Source organism: Diorhabda carinulata, chromosome 6 (genome assembly GCF_026250575.1).
Source record: "Diorhabda carinulata isolate Delta chromosome 6, icDioCari1.1, whole genome shotgun sequence".
Lineage (NCBI taxonomy): Eukaryota > Metazoa > Arthropoda > Insecta > Coleoptera > Chrysomelidae > Diorhabda > Diorhabda carinulata.
Window position 1 is genome coordinate 15,326,851 of NC_079465.1, and position 20,926 is coordinate 15,347,776.

The window sequence follows — 20,926 nt, forward strand, 5'->3', positions numbered from 1 at the left end:
GAAAAGAGTTGCATCTTTTCAAGAATTCGGTCCAATCACTGTGCTACATTGGCTTTCTTGAATAAAATGAACAAAGGGTCTTCAATCTATATTCCTGTGGCGAAGAGCAAGACATATCTCACATTTTTTAGAACTGTGTCTTAAATAGTTTTAATGTTAATGAAAACATTAAACTTTCAAGTGCTTCAAACAATAAATTATAATCATAGAACTTTGTCAATATTAGCAAGCCTACAGTGAAAATAAAATCAAATATGAATGATGATATCTGAAAGTCACCACAAATAGGCCGAATAACCTTGGTAGCTGAGGCCTTCGTAACCTTAAGAAGAAAAAGAAGAATAAATTTTGTTACTACGTTGAATCATTAGTCAGTTCTTCAGAAGGTTTACCACGCCTCTCTGTTTACATGTCAAGTTCAATAATTTGTCATCGCAACTGTCAGTAAGGTAAATATTTAAAGTAAATAATCAAATACCTTCTATATTTTAATAAAATAATGTTTCTTAGATATTCAATACATATCTCTCATATGTATATAAAAATATATTAGCGAAGGATACAAAATGCATTACGGAAAAAAATCACCTACAACGGGCACACCTTCTGTTTACTCACATACAACTTCAAGAAGTAATGCTAATTTACACAGATCTTCTAGAAGTTTAAAATCTTTAAGAGTACCTTGGTATCAACAACCTTTAGTTCAAGATGCAATTTTTTTAGATGTTCAACGAGCTTCTTTTGTTACAGCTATATTTTCATTGGTAAGTTATTCAGTGTAATGATTAATTAAGGATGAAAACAAAATACTTTCCTTTTTTTAAATTCTGTTTGAAATTTACAATATTCAATAAATAATCATTACATTTGAACATGAATACAAAGCACAACACCCAAGCTGCAATTACATATATGATATGTTTCTCTTTTTTGTTCAGACTTAGACCATTCAGTTTCAGTATAACATCAATTAGGTACTTTGATTGATTTGTGATTGGATTTATTAGTTTGGTTGCCTAGTTTATCCCTTTACCATTTCTTCATATTCATTATTGCATAAGATATTTGTTTCTGGTAATTCTTTTATATTTATTTCCTTGGATGTAATATATTTTCTAATCTCAATTGTAGAATTTCTATTAATACCAGCGGCTCAACTGTAATTATAACACATTTGGGTGTATTTTGATTCATTATTTCATAAAACTCCAACTACTTCATATTTTCCCTGAGAAATGATTTCTGGGTGTCTTGTACTTGTAGATTGTTTGGGGAGTCGTTTTGGCTTTACACCCACTCTGCAACTCTACCTGAAAGTATTTTGTACATGTACAAGATACTCAAGCCTTTTAGTGAAATGGGCAGAACATTCGCAGAGTAGATGCTCTGCTGTTTCCATGGCTTGCTCACAGAATCTGCAGTTGTCGTCCTTTGCCATGCCTACCATCTTAAGGTGATGTTTGGTGAGGTAGTGATCTGCCAGAAGATCCCTTTTTGGCATGGCTCATTGTCTGGTATACTGGTACCCTGGTAGGGTTACTTTGTTTCTGTTAACTAGCGCTTTTAGAGTTTGTTTGCATTCCTACACTAATTTGAATGTGCACTCAATAGCTTTCAGGACCTTGTACTTAAAAACAACAGTCATCAATGTCCGATTAACTTTTTAATATACAGTGCTGGAAAACTTTTACAAAATATAGAAATATTAATAATAAATCAGTAACTAGCTTTAATTCAATACATAAGTTAACTTCACTATGCCACACACAGATTTTGTTTTTATCTCATATTTGCTTTTACTCATGAGTTTAAAAGTTGAAGAGTATAAGTTTGATTAGTATTTATGTAGTAAGTGATATTTATGATTTAATGTTTCTTTCGAATCTGATTCTAATGGTTTTCAATAATTGATGGGTGTCCTTATATCAGTTTAATCAACTGTTTGTTTTAGGTGCTATCAATCTTTACAATAATAACAGCTTGTTTTGATTTATATTGTTATGCTATGGCTGCACCAGGCTCTACACATTATGGATATTATGTGATATCTTTCCAATTTGTATATGTTGGAAATAGACATGGTAATGTATATGTAAATCTGTATATTTATCATAACATTAAGCTGGTATGATTCAATAAAAAAAGTATTTTTTAATAACTAAATGATAATAATTACAAAATATATAAAATAACCTCATAGACATGGTTAATCCATAATACAATTATATATAGGTAGGGTAAAACATTCGATTCCAAAAATCAAAGAAAAAAATATTGATGGTACTTTTGACACTATACATTTACTATTATCAAGAATATTTTTATAGTAAATGGACAACATAAATATACTAATTGGGAAAAACAAAAATATTATTTTGAAGACTTAAGTGCGTTGGAAACCCTGATTGGTCTCTCAGAACTTGTGTTAAACTTCTTTGTTTAATATATATGAGGCACCTAGAATACTAGAATACTTTGATACTAAAATTGGGATTTGGTGGAATTTGAAACAAAAATAAGCTTAGGCTACAAAGGGATTAAGCTATAAAAGCTATACTAATTGTAATTTGTTTAGGCTTAGTGAAACAAATCTAGTAAAAAATCTTGACTTTAATTATCACAAAAATTATTGCAAAGTATGAAATAAAATTCAATGTTTTGTAAAAAGTAAACCAATATCTATATCAATTTCCTCATCAACAATAATGTTTTCATCTTCTTCATTGTTGAGATTTTCGGCTTCATTGTTGAGACCTTTGGCTTCTTGTTTTTCCAAATATCGATAAAATTTTAGCATCTCGTGGTTTCTCCACCCTTGTCCAAAGTGCTTCGTTAGCAAATTCGCAACAACCTTTATTTTTGCAGCTTTAGGGCTAACCCCCTTGTTGATGGCTTCTGGGTTTATGTGAGACATATTAAACTTTGGTTTTGTGACAGATTTTCCTTGAAAAGTTTCATTTCTATAAAAGACTTCACCCTGGAACAGAATGTCATTTTTCTTTTTGTTCTTTTTTAGCATAATCCTTTGTGATGGATTGAACTTGAATTGCCGCAAGTTCGGTTTTTTGCACTTTTTCATATACAGACTTTAACCGGGTGACTCCAATATGATGAACGGTTCCATGTTTCTCCAGAACTTCCTCATACTCTTCTGGCTTAACAATAGTGTCCTTCATTTTCAAATCTTTACCAATCAATCCAAACACCCTGTGGAAAATAAAGCATAAAGGGTAAACAATAGGCAAAGGATCATGGGTAGTCATGTGGCAAAACTAGGGGCTCCTATAGACAGATTTGGATTTGGTGGATTTTGAAACTGAAAATGGCGTAACTGCCTTTAGACTTAACGGATATTGCAACTAAACCTAAACTCTGACCTGAAAATACACTGGGATGTGGCTGGATTTACTAAAAAATAACAGTTGTACTGAATTCAGCACGGAAAATCTATAATAAAAATATCATTCCTTCTAAGAAAACCTTTAATTCAACTATACTCAGGACGATTATTCTTGAACTTGTTTGGCCTGGAATTCACTTCTAAAAATTTATGGATACTAGGAACCAGATTGTCTATTTTTCTATCCTTAGATAGAAATTACCTAACAATTGTTTCAAAATTTTTGTTGGATTTATAACATATTTTTAAATCTTTTCTGTTGAAGATATTTTCTAATATTTTTGTATAAATAGGAATGGGAGGTATCATAGCAAATTTTTCTTATTTTTGGTTTTGATTATCAAAAAGGGTGGTTTCACGAAGACACCACTAATCAACTTACCTACAAATTTTCCTATCATTACGTTTAAGTAAAGCCCTAAACAAAGTTTTTTCCTTATTTTATCTTTTTTTATTTGCTCTGGTACCTTTCAATTCTGTGTACAAAATTATTAGAAATCAACTTTAACAAAATGGGTTTGGAATTATGTTATAAATAATAATTGTTAGTTTAATATAAGAATAAAATACTGGATGTGGACAAGAGTAGTATGTACTGTTGTTGGTTGTGACCAGTGGTCTGTTGGGCAAACTAGGAGATTTGCTAATGTCCGGTTTAAAGAGCATTCAGTTCATTTATAATACGGACTGACAGAAAAATCACGTATTGACTAATCACAATCATGAAATAAATATAAATAATGTAAAATTGTTTAAAAATGTCTCCCAAAACTAAATTGTTGGATGCATTTAAAAGTATTGTTGATTATATATAGTTTTAATGGGGACAAAGGGCCTATCCCTCTAGTTCATTAGTTAGGATATGAATAAAATTCCTCACCAAGGTGATTTTCAAGCTGGAATTATAATGATGTTCATTGACAGAAAAAATTTAGTACATTATATAGATAGGTCGAGTCAGTAAGTATCAATTTTCCTTCAGTCTGTAAAGACGATAACTTGGTTATCGAAGCACCCGTCAGTCAGTGTAACTGTTAGTGTTGGTTTAGTAGTAACAGTACACATTGTGTTCAATATAAATATCGCCAGTGGTTCCCGAAAGTTGCTTAATTTTCCTTCTTCTTGATTTATTGCACCACAACAAATATTGGCTAAGAAAATGAGATATAACAAATTATTGTCTTCGAATCACACAACTTGGTTTTGATTTGCATTAGTTACACATCCACGGCCCTGTCCTGGTCTTTGATTTTTTCCCATCCCTTGGAACCCTCTCAATGCTCCATAAATCGACGGCCGTGCTTCTACTTTCTTCAATCATGGCAATAGCTGCAGCCTACTCTATTTAGATAAACTACCGGGTGTCCGCCGAGAAGGTATACTACTTTATTTTGCCGCCATTTTGGAAAAACATTAGTGTTAACAGTTCATATTTGGCAGTCGTGAAGTAGAGACCTGGCAAATTTATTATGGAAAAATATTCGGTAAAACAACGTGTTTCAATCGTTAAAACAACGTGCCAAAAAGACGCACTATTTATCGTGTATTGAATGATTTCGAAGAAAGAGGGACTGTAGCTAATAGGTCCAAGCAAGGACCACAACGTACTGCAAGATCGGCTGAAAACATTACTACTTCTCAAGAAAGTGTTCAAAACAATCCATCAGCCTCAATTTTGACCAAGGATTTGCATTTGTTTCCATTTAAGATTCAGTTGACACAAGAGCTTCTTCCAGATGACCATTTACGCTGCCGTACTTATGCCAATAGGATGCTGTAGCTCTCCTGACAACCCCGATTTTCATGAAAAAATCATAATGAGTGACGAGGCCCATTTTCATTTGAATGGAAATGTGAATAAACAGAATAGTCGGTTCTGGGCAATGGAAAACCCTCAAATTATTCGTCAGTCACCTTTGCATCCATTAAAAGTGACAGTCTGGTGTGCAATTTGGTCAGGAGGAATCATTTGTCATTAATTCTTTGAAACTGAAAAAGGCGTAATGGTAACTGTCAATGGAGAGCGATATCGTGATATGATAGAAAACTTTTTAACGCCACGACTGCTTTGGGCTTGATTAACATGTGGTATCAACAAGATGGTCCCACATCGCATAAAGCCAGGATTACAATGGAATTACTGCGAGACCTCTTTCCACAACAAGTTATTTCAAGAAATAGTGATGTTGATTGGCCTCCACGGTCGCCTAATTTGAATACTCCGGACTTCTTTTTATGGAGATATCTGAAAAGCAAGGTTTCTGCAAACAAACCAGTAACGCTGGAGCAACTCAAACAAAATATTTGTAATGAAATTAATGAAATACCGCATGAAACGTGTGAGAAAGTAATGAAAATTGTGCTCAAAAAGGCTCGCAAAAATTTATCAATATAAAATCCATTCTCTTTCATTTAATCAAATATTATAAACAAACAAGGTAATATACCTTCCCGGCGGATACCTTGTATTTGAAAATAAACCATTTTTTAAACTTTGTTTTCGCGTCGCACCAAAAAGTATTGATCAATTTATTTGGATCTTGAAACATAACTTAATTTCAAATAGAAATATTGGATAATAGCAAAATTTTAGCTAAAGATGATAAGTATTGCTAAACATATTATCATTATTATTTAATAAGGAGTAAAAAACAATCTTCAAATATGTAGATTCTGAAAGAAATATGGTGATATTTTTTATAAACAAAAAAAATAAACAATCATATTTAACTTTAGTATTTCAACTACAATATAAAATATACTCTAGAAGAAAGTTAAGAATACTTTGAAATTTATTTGACAATCTGAATGTAATGATAAAATAATTTATGGTAGATTTGTGAAAATATCTCCTGTTAGACTAGTCTTCAATATTTTCTTATAGTTTCGTAAGTAGATGCAGATAGTATGAAATAAATAATCATAACTGAAGTTAATTTTATGAAATTGTAGTAAATTTGGAATAGTTTATTGCAAATTCATTTAAAATTTGTTCTAATCTGATTCTTCTTGCTTGATTATTGCTCTATGTACAAATCTACATTTGAAGAATATAAATGGCTTTCTAATTTTTGATCCAGGAAATTATATTAAGTAGTGTTTCTACAAATTGGTTGCGGTCATACTCGCAAAGTTTGAACACTGAAAGTATGATTGAGAATATAAAATATTTGTTTATGTTTCTAAATGTTCTTGATTTTAGGTCTCTTTTGTTTCAGAATTAGTTTTTTTTTGAATAATTTTTTAAAAGAAAGTTAAACATTGACGTTTCGAGTAATTTTAAGTCTTAATCAAAATTAGTCGAAACGTCAGTATTTATCTTTCAATTAAAAAAATATTCAAAAAAATTAATTTTGAAACAGAAGAGACCTAACATCAAGAACATTTAGAGACATAAATATATCAAAAGGTCTAAGAAATTGATGAAATTTAAAATCTTTGTTTTATAAAATTGGATAGTTAATAATTATACTGTCAAATGAATTGTTACATATAAATTTTCATCATATCAGTACAAAGCTTAACAGATTACAATAAATGGAAATTGACATATTTTTGATTTATTTCTTTTTTTTTTTTTTTTTTTAGTGAGAAATACATTGGTAATGTTTGCTACATTCTCTATCCTGCTATCTATAGTGGTGTTTGTTACGAGCATAATGTTGATAAATGCTCTAAGAAAGGTACATTTATTTATTATATATTTTCAATATATTTCTAAATTAGTTACTCATTGTTGAACTATTATGGAATGTTTCTGGTGTTTTTGCTTGGATATAAATTAGAAATTATAAGCACATAGGTTATTATATAGTCAAAATTATTTATCCACTTTTGCCCACCTTATGTTATTTTTTATCCAAAATCTTATATGATTATGATTTTTATCGTGAGCCATGTCCAAAAGATTAAACTTTCTAGCGAAAAGTAACAAAAAATACAGAAGTGAAAATAATTGCCATATTAGACAAGCTACCATTCATGGACACAATGGTTCAGCAAGCAAAAGATTCAGCATTGCACACGACACAGAAACGCTGTATTAAATAACCAAAAAATTGAACAAAACTAAAAGACAAATCAGGAAAAGTATATTAGAACCAAAAAGACATGGAACAAAGATGTGTAGAGTTTTTACTGAACTATATAAACAAGCCAATGTCGATTTAGTTGACTTAGAAATCAACGAAAATGAACAGAGTACAATAAATAAGGAAGAATCAATTATGATTCAACAAATAACAATCATGGTATTCCTAACTAATACAGACACATACATCTCTTTCAACAGAAATATTTCATCCACTCCTCAATAAAATCTGGAATGATGAGAGGATTCTAGAAGATTGGAACGTGGTAATTCTTGCATTGACCAGGGATGGATTTACATATGGGTTGAGTGTGCTATAGCCCAAGGTAGCAAATTTTGGTAAAAAATTATTCCAACAATTAGCATATTCATTATTGAAATTCAAATTGTGTCATTGCAAAGTCCTTTTTTAAAATATGTGCACACCTAAATCCTAAATTTAATCATGTATAAAATGGGTTATTGTATTGTAATTCCTCAATATATATTCATGAATTTGATTATTCTCAATCGAACATAAACTTCTACTTATATTTTTTTCTATTTCTAATTTTTTTAATCATTTGCCAACTGAATAATGTTAATAAAAAAAGTATTTGACTCTATAAACAAAGAAGTAATGTGGAAAACCTTAAAAGCGTTCGGACTATTAGATAAGTAGACCAGAATAATACAAGTTAAGTTATCAAAGTCGACGTTTTCAGCGATTTCATTTTCGATTGACAAAGTTGCTGGAAAATAGAAGAATATCGAAATTTAATATGGATCCAATCTAACTTTGGATTGGAAGGATTGAATATAAAAAAATTGTTAGGATGCTTTTTTTAGAGCTTTAAATTTTTTACAAAAATACATCTTGACAATTCCAGAATCTCGTGCCCATCATGTATTAGAAAATTTTCAAATTCCAAAAGAACGTTGTTCATTGAAATGGGAAATGGAAATTTGCGATTCGGTACCTCTTAAAATTAATTTTAAGAGTTCTAATTTGCACGGTATTTTTCCAATAACATTTTCTGTATAGTAGAAAACAAAAATTCATCGATTTTCATGAAACAGTCTTGTGTTTATCTCTAGTTGCCGATTCCCGTCCTTCTTGTCAAGCTCTCTTTTCGAAAACTTATGTTAAAAAGAAATAGGATAATCTGTTCCTGTATAATAGGATGTCTGTTAAAATGAGCTGCATGCAGCACAACGATTAGATAATACGTCCCATTCTATTATTGCCATGATAATGAATTGTTCGCAGAGCAACCCTCGTTCGAGTATCTCGCCAGCCGCGCTCCTTTAAGTCCTTTTGGCCAAACAAAGGATAACAGGTCAGTAATTAACTGGAACCTATTTCCTGGAAGATATGATATATGTCTTTTAACAACAAATAGAAATCACATGCAAAAGAAAACTAACAGGCTACATAATAACTCAACACCAGTTGAACTGAACATAAACAGCAAATTCAAAGTATTACAACATAGCAAAACAGAAAGAAGGGTAAGAGAAGTATAAATAGAGCAAGTCGAGCAATTTTGCTATTTAGGAGGTACTGAAAATGATATAAGAAGAAAAATAGGCCTGGCATAAAACACTTTTATATATATATATATATATATATATATATTTCTTATTTCTTAGACCTTTTGATATATTAATGCATCTAAATGTTCTTGATTTTAGGTCGTTTCTGTTTCAAAATTAGTTTTTTCTGATAATTTTTAAAAGAAAGATAAATTTGACGTTTCGACTTTTCTTTAAGTATTTATCAAAATTTATCTTTCTTTTAAAAACTATCAAAAAAAATTAATTTTGAAACAGAACAGACCTAAAATCAAAAACATTTAGATGCATTATATATATATATATATATATATATATATATATATATATATATATATATATATATATATATATATATATATATATACCATTCTAGTAGCCTTGACAGACAGAAGAAATGGTTGTCACACTAAAGATGCCATAAGACAATAGAAATCTTCACAGAGCTTATACTCCCAGATGATATCTAAAACTCAAAAAATCAATGAAATATGACACAGGATAGAAAGGACATGCGATGAAGAATATAAGAATGAAATTAAAGTGGGACTAATAGAATAGAATACAAGAAATGTGTCCTTCATATTTAACTAAAAAATATTCTAGAGAAGTGAATATATCCACATACCAGAGAAACATTACAAATTTGTAAATGATCAAAGTGTCATGGTAAAATGTTGTTCTATCAAAATACGTAACTAATTTGACACAAATTAAAATATTCTTCTTTCACAGACCTCTAATTTAATGAAAACAGTTACATAATAACAGATAACTGAAAAATAACTCATACATCAAGTCAATAAATTTTAGTTAAATCCCTATATGCATAACTTAATTTTTTTAGGAGTATGAAAAGAAGATGCTACCATGGTTATACACGTTTGCAGTATTCACAATATTTAGATTTCTTGCGTACCTGTTTTTCTCTATTATAAATGATATGATATTTGCTTATAATATCATCATATGCCTTTTATGGACTATCTTTATTGTATTAAGTGTATATGGATGGGTTTTGGTGTATTCACTATATATTGAATTATCCGAACTAACAAGATTGGAAGATTTGGCACATTTGAGGGTGAGTTTTTGCTAAAAACAGGGCTGGATTAAGCTAGGGGCTTGAGGGGGCTATAGCCCCAGGTCCAAGAGGGCCCCATCATTTGGAAATCATTCTGTATTTTTTGATGTGTTGATACCACAAATCTAACGTATTGATATTATTTTGTGAATTTTTCCGGGTTTTCGAATTCCTTAAGGGGGCCCCGTCATTATTTTAGCCCCGGGCCTTATAAATCTTAATCCGACCCTGGCTAAAAATCTTGACATTTCGAAAGTTGCATTAAAATATATTCATAGTTCACTTTGATTACATAACACTGTACCCTTATCAATCACTTCTAATACAAATCTGCGTCAAGTCGTTGACTAATGTTTGTATTTTAATACCAAATCGCTACCCCTTCAATAAAGTTTCAGGAAAATAAGAGTAAATAATATATAAATATATTGTTTTGATTATATTTTGAATATCGAATAAAGAAAAATCAAATAATAATTACATTTCTTTACATGCAGACATTTGAAAAAAGTACAGGTAAGATGATAAATTGTTATCTTTTTAAAAACTTATGCAAGAAAATTCTGCTCCTACTTTTATCTTTCTGTCTTTTAATATTTCCTCAATTAATTTGTTATTTTTTTTTGTTTCCACTTCCTTTATTTTTTCTTAGCTCCTCTCTCGTTTTGTAATAATTTTTTGAAACCATCAATAGTATCTTTTTTCATTCCTATGATATACTTTACCCAACTTAGCTGCATCTAGTTTATTTTTTCTTTTATTGATTCTCATTTTGTTTCTTTCCTAACGTCTTTGGTCTTTATGTTGTCTCACTTAGTTTTTTCATCTTTTTCTTCTTGTGTTTTTTATTTCCATTGCATTCATTTTTGTCTTATCTCTTCTGTTAATTGTTTCTGCTACTTATTTGTTATATCTTTATATTTTCACATCCAAATCTATTTTTTTGTTGATTTCACCATTTTCTTTTAATAAACTCCCAAGAATTTTCTAAAGTACTATCCTTATACGAGGGTTTTCTTTTTCAACCTACAATGGACTGTAAGGAAGAGACGAGTAAATACACAAAAAATATTTTATGACTAAAATTTATGTACAATACTCTACATAATCACTTTCAGTCTGATCAATATAGACATTTCAAATAACAAAAATTCCCCGAAAGCCAAATATTGGTGGATCCCATCGATCCTATATGTGCTACAAAAGTTATTCGGGGTCAAAGTTCAAAATTTGAGGTTTTTCGGATTTTTTTCGAAAACGGTAAGTTTTATCACAAAAAACCTCAAACCAAAGCTGTAGATTTTAAAATTCTTTACAAAAATGGTATTCATGATTTTTTTTTCTAAGAGTTACTATTCTTGAGATATCGCGATTCTAAGTCACTTGATATGCACACATTACCACACCACCTGTAAGGTAGTGTACTTGGCTCGTTTTTACCCTGGCTTCCCCTGTAGGTCTACTCCACTAACTGACTAACTGTCATGGTATTTTTAGGATAATTTAAGGGAACAATACCCGGCAAGTTCTAGATATTGACTTATTATTGTTTATTGGGTTGTTCAACTATGTCCTATTGAAATTGCTGAAGGAATCGTCGGGTCACATGAGCGCTGTGGAACGGACATTGTCGTGGATCAGAACAATTCTAGAAGCCCTCATACGTCTTCGTTTGTTTTGAATGGCTCTCGGTAATCGTCGTAAAATTTCACAATATGAATCTGCATTAATAACACATTTTTGATTTCAAAGAACAGTTGACATAATCTTTCGACTGTTGAAAGTTCGTTTGAATTGTGTGGGTCTCGTTAGAGATGGATTTCCAAAAAATCTTCTCTATCACTATCACTATTAAAACGTTCAAGAAACTTCAAAATTGCATCCATTCGGCGATTTTTGTGATTTTTAGTCAAAATCGTTGGGATCCAGCGAACGCAAACTTTTCTGTAGCGCAACTGCTGAGTAATTCAGATAGAGTAATTCACTTATGGTGAAACTTCGATTTCCCTAACTGCTTGGTCAACTCGCTGAACATTGTCTTCTGTTCACTTTCATCAGAACGTCAGTTTGGTCATTAAATTTTGTTCGATAAATTTCCGCTGCACTGTTTCCTTCTGCCTGCAAGAAACGATTCATATTTTGTGAGAGAATCAATAGCGACAGTCATGTTTATGTGATTGAATTCAACAGGAAATGATCTGTTGGGATCGTGTCAGCATTTGAGTGAGAAAGATGCGCAGTTACCTACTGCTGCAGTCTTGGCCATCATACTGTGTAATCGGAGGTTGAAAAAAAAAACAACCCTCGTATTTTATCTCTTATATCTATAGTTCATTTTTTTGTTAATTTTCATGACTTTTATTTTAACATGTCCTACTTCTGAGTACCAGATGTTTATTAACTTCAGATTTTATCTTTGGTAATTGTTATTGAGTCCATATATCGAGCTACTTTTTTTTATAGGTTCCATATTACTTATGGAATTATAAACAGCAGTGGTCCTAAACTGTCCCTTTACATTATTCCTCTTTTCACTATTACCTCCTATGTTGCCTGTGTCGCAATTTGTCCCCCTTAATCTTATTTGTGTTTCTTCTAATCTCCTAAGTATTTTCAGCGCTTATAGTATCCTCGTATATTTTCTATATATACTCCACGGTACTTTCTATTTAGTTTCTTACTGCCGATTCTCCTTCTAGTTTCAATTCTAAGTAGTGTTTCATCCTTGTTTCAAATTTTTTTATAGCGTTGTCTACTTGTTTCTAGTAAACATATTGCTCTATAATTATTTGCCCTTTGCTTCGGTACCTGCTGTTTGTCCTAAGATTGATAACTTTCTTCATAATCATCTCATAAATTCTAGTGCTGATCCGTCTTTTCCACTTGCTTTTCTTGATTAAAAAAATAGAAATGTTATAAATTATATTTATATACTAGCTGACCAGGTAGAGTTCATTCTGTCTCAGTTGTTAAGTAAAAGATATAAACTTTAGTTTACAATAAACTTTAAACAAACAAAAGTAATCCTTTTCTTATTAAAACAAATAAAAAAATGCTTTATAAGGTTTCAATTTGATATTGACAGACACACACACAGTTATGATACAGTATATTAATCAATTTAAATATTTCTAATAAACTCCATATTTTATTTTGTGGTGTGTAAATAAACAAAGATAACGGTTCTTCGACGCGTCTCTGCGCGAAACGGAAACTCTCAAGTTAATTCCGCAAATTTCCAACGATTCGCCTTACGATTTATTTATGGTCATCGCAATGGCCAATCGTACCGGAAATTGTAAACGCTTAAAATCGAATCGTAAACAATCCGTTGGAATAATCGGTATATGCGGGATCAAGACACCCTCTCCTTTGTATTTTCCCTTTATGATTGTTCACAATTCTGACGTACCTTCTCTGGACTTCCACAAATAATGCAAGACCAAAGTTAGTCAAATCGGTCCAATCTAATGTGAAGAAATCACAATATAAATTTTGAACATGACAACAAATCATTGTTGCATATAATTTGTGATCATAAAAATTTTTCTTTATCTCAATGATTGATTAGTGAAAGAAACATTAATTTATTCTATATTACATTGGAACAAACATAAAACTTTTACTGCAATGATGAATTTTTATAAAATAACTTCCATTTGATAGGCTATTATACAAAAAGCTCAAGTTTAAATATATTTATTTTACAGATGGGCACTATGCAATCTCTAAACACATCGACAGCCCCGTCTCTAGCGGGTTCTCGCCCAACGACCCCGCACAGTACAGTTTCGACGATGCCGGCCTAGAGGAGATACCTTTGGATACAATACCTGCATATTGGCCTCAGAAAACAAAACCACCCATCGTCTCAACAATATACTAAATTTTTTATACTTGGAATAATAATAGGTAATTCATATACAATTGGGATACAATTTAGCTATTATTATTTCCAGCTATATATAAATCAAAATTAATTGAACTAAAGTAATATTCAAATATTTTCATAAAGATCAAAAGATATTATAAGGATACCTTTTGTGGTAGATCCTTTCAGTGTGGCTTACCATAAGATATTTCATTCATATGCTTGATTCCTACTGAAAGTATAAATTATTTATATTGTAAGTTGATACCTTTTATTCAATCTGTGGAAAGAATTATGTAACTATTTCTTGTTTTAATCAAATCTTGCATCTTATTTATGCCCTTATTAAATATTGACAAAACGTTCCATTTCAAAATTGTTGATTAATACTACTTCTGCATTGATACAGACTGTGTAACTTTTTAAATTAAAATTCTTTTCGTGTAAATTTTAATATTGAAAAATATTTATTCAAAATTTCCTTATTTTCACATCTAAATAGATGTACAAATAATTGAATTATCAAAATTGCTATATAAGACTAAATGAAAATTATCGCCATATTAAGACACAAATTATTTTTAGTTGTTATATTTTACTCTTAGATAACAATATTTGTAAATACTTGGACCATTTTTCATAGTATTATTGAGATGATGAGCACAATTATTTCCATGAAAGGTAGATGATGGATTCTTAAATTATTATGTTACATTTTACTATGTCTGAATGGCTTTTTTAAGGTTTTAATTATTCTTAAGTTGCAAGCTGTCATTTAAATGTCTTATTGAAATTCTGGGAAGCATATTTTGCCTTTTTAATATATATATATATATATATATATATATATATATATATATATATATATATATATATATTAAATATATATATATATATATATATATATATATTAATATATATATATATATATATATATATATATATATATATATATATATATATATATAAGTTAAGAGGTATGAAGTGACGGCATACCATTTTTTTAATATTTCTATTTAACTATGCTTTTTTTATGGAAACTTTTAAGTTGAAAATGTTTACGAAGTGGCCAGTCAATTTGTTGGTTTTATCTCGTTTTATAAGTGACCAGAGGAAATACTCAGTACAGAGGAGAGACAAGATGCTCAAGGGAGGATACTTAATGAACAGAGAAGAGATAGACATATAAAAACCGGGTTATTTTTAAGAATCAACTTTATTTATTCATTTTTATTTTAATCATTAATTATTTATAATCAGGCTTTTCATTTTTTAGCAGTCTTTGTTTATAACATCATGTTTCTTAAGTGCTACGTACAAAACATGAAAAGGTTCTTACTTTCTCTTTCCATCAAAACAAAAATATATATAACTTTACTATCAATAGACAATAATGGGATAAAAATAAACATAAACTTCTCTTTTAAATAACAGTATTAAAGTTTGCTTGTACTTAGACTAGTAAAATATTTTTAATTTAGAAAGGTAACTGGAAAAAATGCTTAATTTTTTCTAAAACCCACGTTCAAAGACATCAACAGATTCATTAAAAGCATAAAAAATACGTTGCCCTCTCATTTTTAAGTTAGGTAGGTTAGTGGGTAGTTCTTCTATAACCTGATCCCAAGTGATAAAAAAAATACAACTTGAACTTCATTATTTTCTTCAACACCTGTGCACATTGCAACATAACGATATTCTGTTTTTCTATCTTGAAGTTTAACTAGCACAAAGTCCCCATTGTAGAATGTTTTTTTTTACAAATCTTGAGGGTTTTGGATATCATCATTGTGCAGTTTGGTTTTAATGCTTGTGGTAGGTACGGAATGCTGTAGTGTTTCTTGAGGCTTCTTCTTGTGTTTTTGAGATGCGAATTTGATTAGTGGTTCATCTTCTGAATCACTAGATCCATATATATCATCAACACGTAGACGAGATTTAGGATGTGTTTGTGGATAATCCAAAGTACCCAATTGAAAATGACGACATAACTCAGAGTCACAAAAGCAGCTCAAACTTTTCAATGTCAGGCAATTAGGTATAAATACGCAACTGGTAACTTGGTGAACCTTTAGGGTGCCTGAAAAAGTCTTTATACCTTCAGTAGATCCTAATTTTTCTGCTTATTTCGATATGTCGGCATCATCTACGGTGAAAATTTTAATATTCGGGCAGGTTTTCTCAAGGGCTTAAGCAAAGTCATCTATTGATGAAATATCGATGCCACTCGCAACTAATCTATCTGCAGTTCTCTTGCAAGTAGCAGCTACTCCATCGGGAGCTCCCTTACCGTGACCTGCTTCATGAAAATTCCATGTGAAATTTTGAAGATTAGGGTAGAAATCTTCTAGCATTGTTGCCAAAACCTTGAACATCATTTTATTACGATATTGGGTGACAGGCCCATCACTCAAGAAATGTAAGAAATTCGTAATAGTATCCGGCAGACAGTCAAGTATGGGCTGTAAATGGGCCCAAATTGCAGGAGGTGAGTGCGATAAATTTTGTGACAAAGTGCAGTAAAATTGGCTTTTTAGCTCTTGGTCGACGACATCTTTAGTATAGACTACAACAGTGTGCATACTTATTTGCTGTCTCGATCCTCCAAAATGGAAGGACTGTACTTCTTCAGCGTATTTCATAAGGTAATTTTCACTGAAATCTACGTGTATAATTGCTTCCGATTCAGTAAGGGACTCTTTTTTTCGATTGCATAGTTTGATATTGGTGCACTATGTTTAGTTCGTGATTTAAAGACTTTTCCATCTTTGATTCCATATCTAAAATCAAGTCCCTTGGTAGAATCTGTAGTGTGCTTTTAACACATTTCGTTACACTTCGTGGTTTTTGAGTTTTTAAATCGACGATGTCTTGGCGTACACTTTGCCACTTGCTGTAAAATAGTGGAATAGAGTTATCGAATTCCTTGTAATGTAGACCTTTGTTTAAACACGTCTCGCACTGGCATGATAAACATTTTTCATTGAATCTGCTACAGCAAACTTGATCTAGAAGGTCCACATAATTCGAGACAGATATTATCTTAGCGTTGTATAGTGATTTCAGTGTTAAATCTATATTGCTGTGTGTAACACACATGCAAGTGTTACGACTGTCACAGCGTGGTTGGACGACCCAACATGGTCGGAGGTTGCAGAACATTGGGTAAGATATTTTAATATGTGTCTTTTCCACAAAACGTTTATGCAAGTTGAGTAAAGTATCTAGCATAACACGCTTTTGCCTACGCTCGCCTTTTTTCGTTATAAAGTCTTTTTTTCCTGCACAAAGTCTCCTGCTTGAATCATCTTCCATAAATTTGACTATGCTCGTTTTCAAATTCTCACAGTTTTTTCTTGAGCTGCGATTTATGTCTATCAGTTTTAATTTCTTGCTTATTTTACTCAAGGGTTTCATTTTCATTTCTTTCGAAAAAACATTGTATTTTTTTACTATTTTCCCGCTTAACACTCTCCTGAAGACTCTTTTTTCTTGGTCAGTGGTGAGATTTGAAAAATTTTCATTAAGTTGTTGAGTAATAACTTCACTGAAAAGCAGTTTCTTCTTTATAGTTTCTTTGTCACCTGTACTTCCTGCTTTTGCAAGTGAATTTACTTTGGTGTTGGGTGTGCTAATTGGTGGTTTTTTGATCCGTTGTATTTGTTTTTTGTAGCGTTGGTTTGCAGACCTAAGTTGAGCTATTTCAGATGCTTGTTTTCTTATTATTAGGTTTCTAGCTTTTCTTGCTCGAATTGACTTTTGCTGTGCTGCATGTGCTTGCATATTTATATTTTGAGGGGGCGGTGGGTCTTCATTATTCGAACATGGTGGTATTATAGAAGCATCGCTTATATATTGGAGTGCTAAACGACGTCTACGAATTTTTGCTTTTTCTCTCCATACTTTTCTAGCCTTCCGCTGCTCTCTGGGTGTCATTTGCTTCACTGTCTTAATAGTTCCTTTTTCTTTCTTCTTTTCATATTTTTCCCTTTCCTTAACTCTTTGTTGAGCGTATTTATCCGGGTCATTTTTTAGTTTTTGGTATCGTAATCGTTCTGCAATCCTTTTCTTTTCGAGTCGTTCTTCGCTCGTCATTTTTTTTCGAGATGCCATTTTTTCTGTAAAAAAGTCATATTACATTGTAAAGCTAAGATAGACATAATGCCAAGTAAAGGTTAAGATAAAACGATAGAAGTATTAATGAAAACACGTACAAATGTATCTTCCCTGCCATCAAAAGAGCCAGGGAAGATACATTTTCGATTGATACCTAAAATAGCCGTAAAAGAGTTTTTCGTACACAATTCACAACCAAGCATAACAATGTATGCACTATTCATAGTGAATATTTAAGTATATACTAGTATTTTAACAAATAATTGCTAAATAAAACTTACCAGAGGAAAGACTATATTTATTAAACACTTCTACAACCAGCGAGTGACGTGACTGAAATGGCCAACAAAATGAATGCGCAGTCGGCATATGCGCCGCTTGCTGCTAACTTCACGTTACATCCTATGTACTCAAGATTCCAACTTACACAGATTAGCAAAACAAAACTGATTTTTAAACGAAAACAAAAAGCCAGGGGACAAGACACGAAACACGAAGGACAAATTTCGACGTTGATATTTTTTATAAAAAATTGGAATATAAGCAATTTTACTTTTAAGATACTGTTACTAAGTTATTTTTCTATATAAAATTAACGATACTAAAGTAATTATTGAATTTTAATACATTCATAATTACTGGTTTACAAATAAAGTCGATTGGGGGACAGACCAGGGAAGACTTTTTTCTTATATTAGAGCTTCTCTCTCTCTCTCTCTCTCTTCTAGCCGTTTTCTATCCTTTGGATATAGGCCTCTCTCATATTTTTCCAGTTTTCCCTGTTCTGTGCCACTTGGTACCAGTTAAGTCCGGCTGTTCTCTTGATATCATCATACCATCTTTGTTGTGGTCTGCCGGTGCTTCTTTTCTCCCCCCAAGGTCTCCATCTTGTTATTTTTCCGCTCCAGTTGGTGTTATTTCGAGCAACATGTCCGGCCCAGTTCCATTTAAGACTACCTATTCGCCTCACTATGTCCTCGATTTTGGTTCTATTTCTTGTCCACTCATTGGTTTTATGGTCCTTAAGCGTTATTCCTATCATTTTCCGTTCTATTGATCTTTGATGTACCTTTAATTTATTCAAGATTTTCTTTGTTAGGACCCATGTTTCACATCCGTGGGTTGTTACTGGGAGAATGCATTCCATGTAAACCTTGGTTTTTAGTTTGAGGGGTAGGTTGGAGTTGAAACGTGTCGCATCTTCCCGTAGGCCGCCCATCCTAGATGTATTCTGTGGTTAATTTCAAGTTCTTGATTGGTTTTACCCAATGTTAATTCTTGACCTAGGTAGATATAAGAGTTCACTTTCTTTATCTGTTGTCCTCGCACATTTATACTCTCTTTGTCCGTTGGTTTGTCATGAATTTGGTTTTAGAAATGTTCATTTCTAGGCCTACTTTTCTTGCTTCTTGTTGTAGTTCTATAAGCATGTATTCTAATTCTTCACTGTTTGGGGCAAAAATGGCAATGTCATCGGCAAATCTTAGGTTACTTAGTTTTTCTCCCGATATATCAATTCCTCTGTCTTCCCAATGTAGGCTCTTAAAAACGTCTTCTAGCACCAGTGTAAACAATTTGGGTGACACAATGTCTCCTTGTCTAACGCCTCTTTTAATTATGATTTCCTCAGTGTCTTCATACATCCTTACTTTCATTTTTGAGTTGTCATTTAGTGTCTGTATAATGTCAATATATCGTTGGTCTATTCTTGCATTTTTCATTGACCTGATAATTGCCCAAAATTCAACTGTGTCGAAGGCCTTTCTAAAATCTATGAAGGCGATCCATAATGGGATGTTATATTCCGTTACTTTTTCGTTCAGTGTCCTTACGGTGTGGAGATGTTCTATTGTGCTCATGCCTTTTCTGAAGCCCGCCTGCTCATAGGGTTGGTATGCGTCGAGTTTGAATTCAAGGCGGTTTGCTATTATTCTCATAAAAAGCTTGTAGATCTGTGATAGCAGGCTGATTGGTCTATAGTTTTCTAGGTTGCTTGGATCACCTTTCTTATATATCAGTATGACTATCGCGGTGTTCCAATCCTGTGGTATTCTTCCCTCGGTTAGGCATGTATTAAATAATGATTTAAGCTCTCTTATCAGTAGGCTTCCACCTTCCTTCAACATTTCCGGTATGATGTTATCGTCACCTGCCGCCTTTCCGTTTTTTAGTTGATTTAAAGCTTTTACTATTTCTTCCTCTTCAATCTCAGGTAGATCCTCGGAGCCAACGTTACATATCCTGTTTTTATGGTCACTGTTTGCTTTTCTAACATCCTCATTGTCTATTTTGGACTCGTACAGACCTGTGTAGAACTTCTCTGTTACCTTGAGTATCTCTCTTCGATCTTCTGTTATGTTACCTATATTAGAGCTTATTGTGACTAAACTACGTACATTTATGTAATAAATTTGAGTGACCACGTAGAAAACATTTAGTTTTAAGTAATGAATAGGTTAATTATGAAATTAATATAAAAAAAAGTATGTATAGTATATATGTATATATATATATATATATATATATATATATATATATATACTATAAATACTTATAAATTACTTGATGAAAGAATACAATAAGAAAATAATTCACGTGCACACACTTCTATTTATCGACTAAAATCGCTGCTAGAATGTAAAACTTTTATTCTTCCATGCACCTGCTCTAAAAAAACTACTTACTGGCAGGGCTAAAATATTAAGGTTATCACCGAAAACCAGTGGGACATTTTTTATACTAAGTAACTTGCTTATTTAGCCCATAGGTAGTGTTCGAAATATCTGCGACAAATAAAATACAATTACT

General features: G+C 31.7%; 1 protein-coding gene across 1 annotated transcript; it reads left to right on the top strand.

Moving 5' to 3' along the window:
* The first annotated feature begins 350 nt into the window (after positions 1-350).
* On the top strand, positions 351-14,752 carry LOC130894958 (uncharacterized). Its single transcript, XM_057802027.1, has 6 exons — positions 351-449; positions 511-767; positions 1,955-2,084; positions 6,992-7,086; positions 9,895-10,131; positions 13,842-14,752. Exons 2-6 carry the CDS (start codon positions 567-569, stop codon positions 13,938-13,940), a joined length of 762 nt encoding a protein of 253 aa, XP_057658010.1. The 5' UTR covers positions 351-449; positions 511-566; the 3' UTR covers positions 13,941-14,752.
* Positions 14,753-20,926: the final 6,174 nt, after the last annotated feature.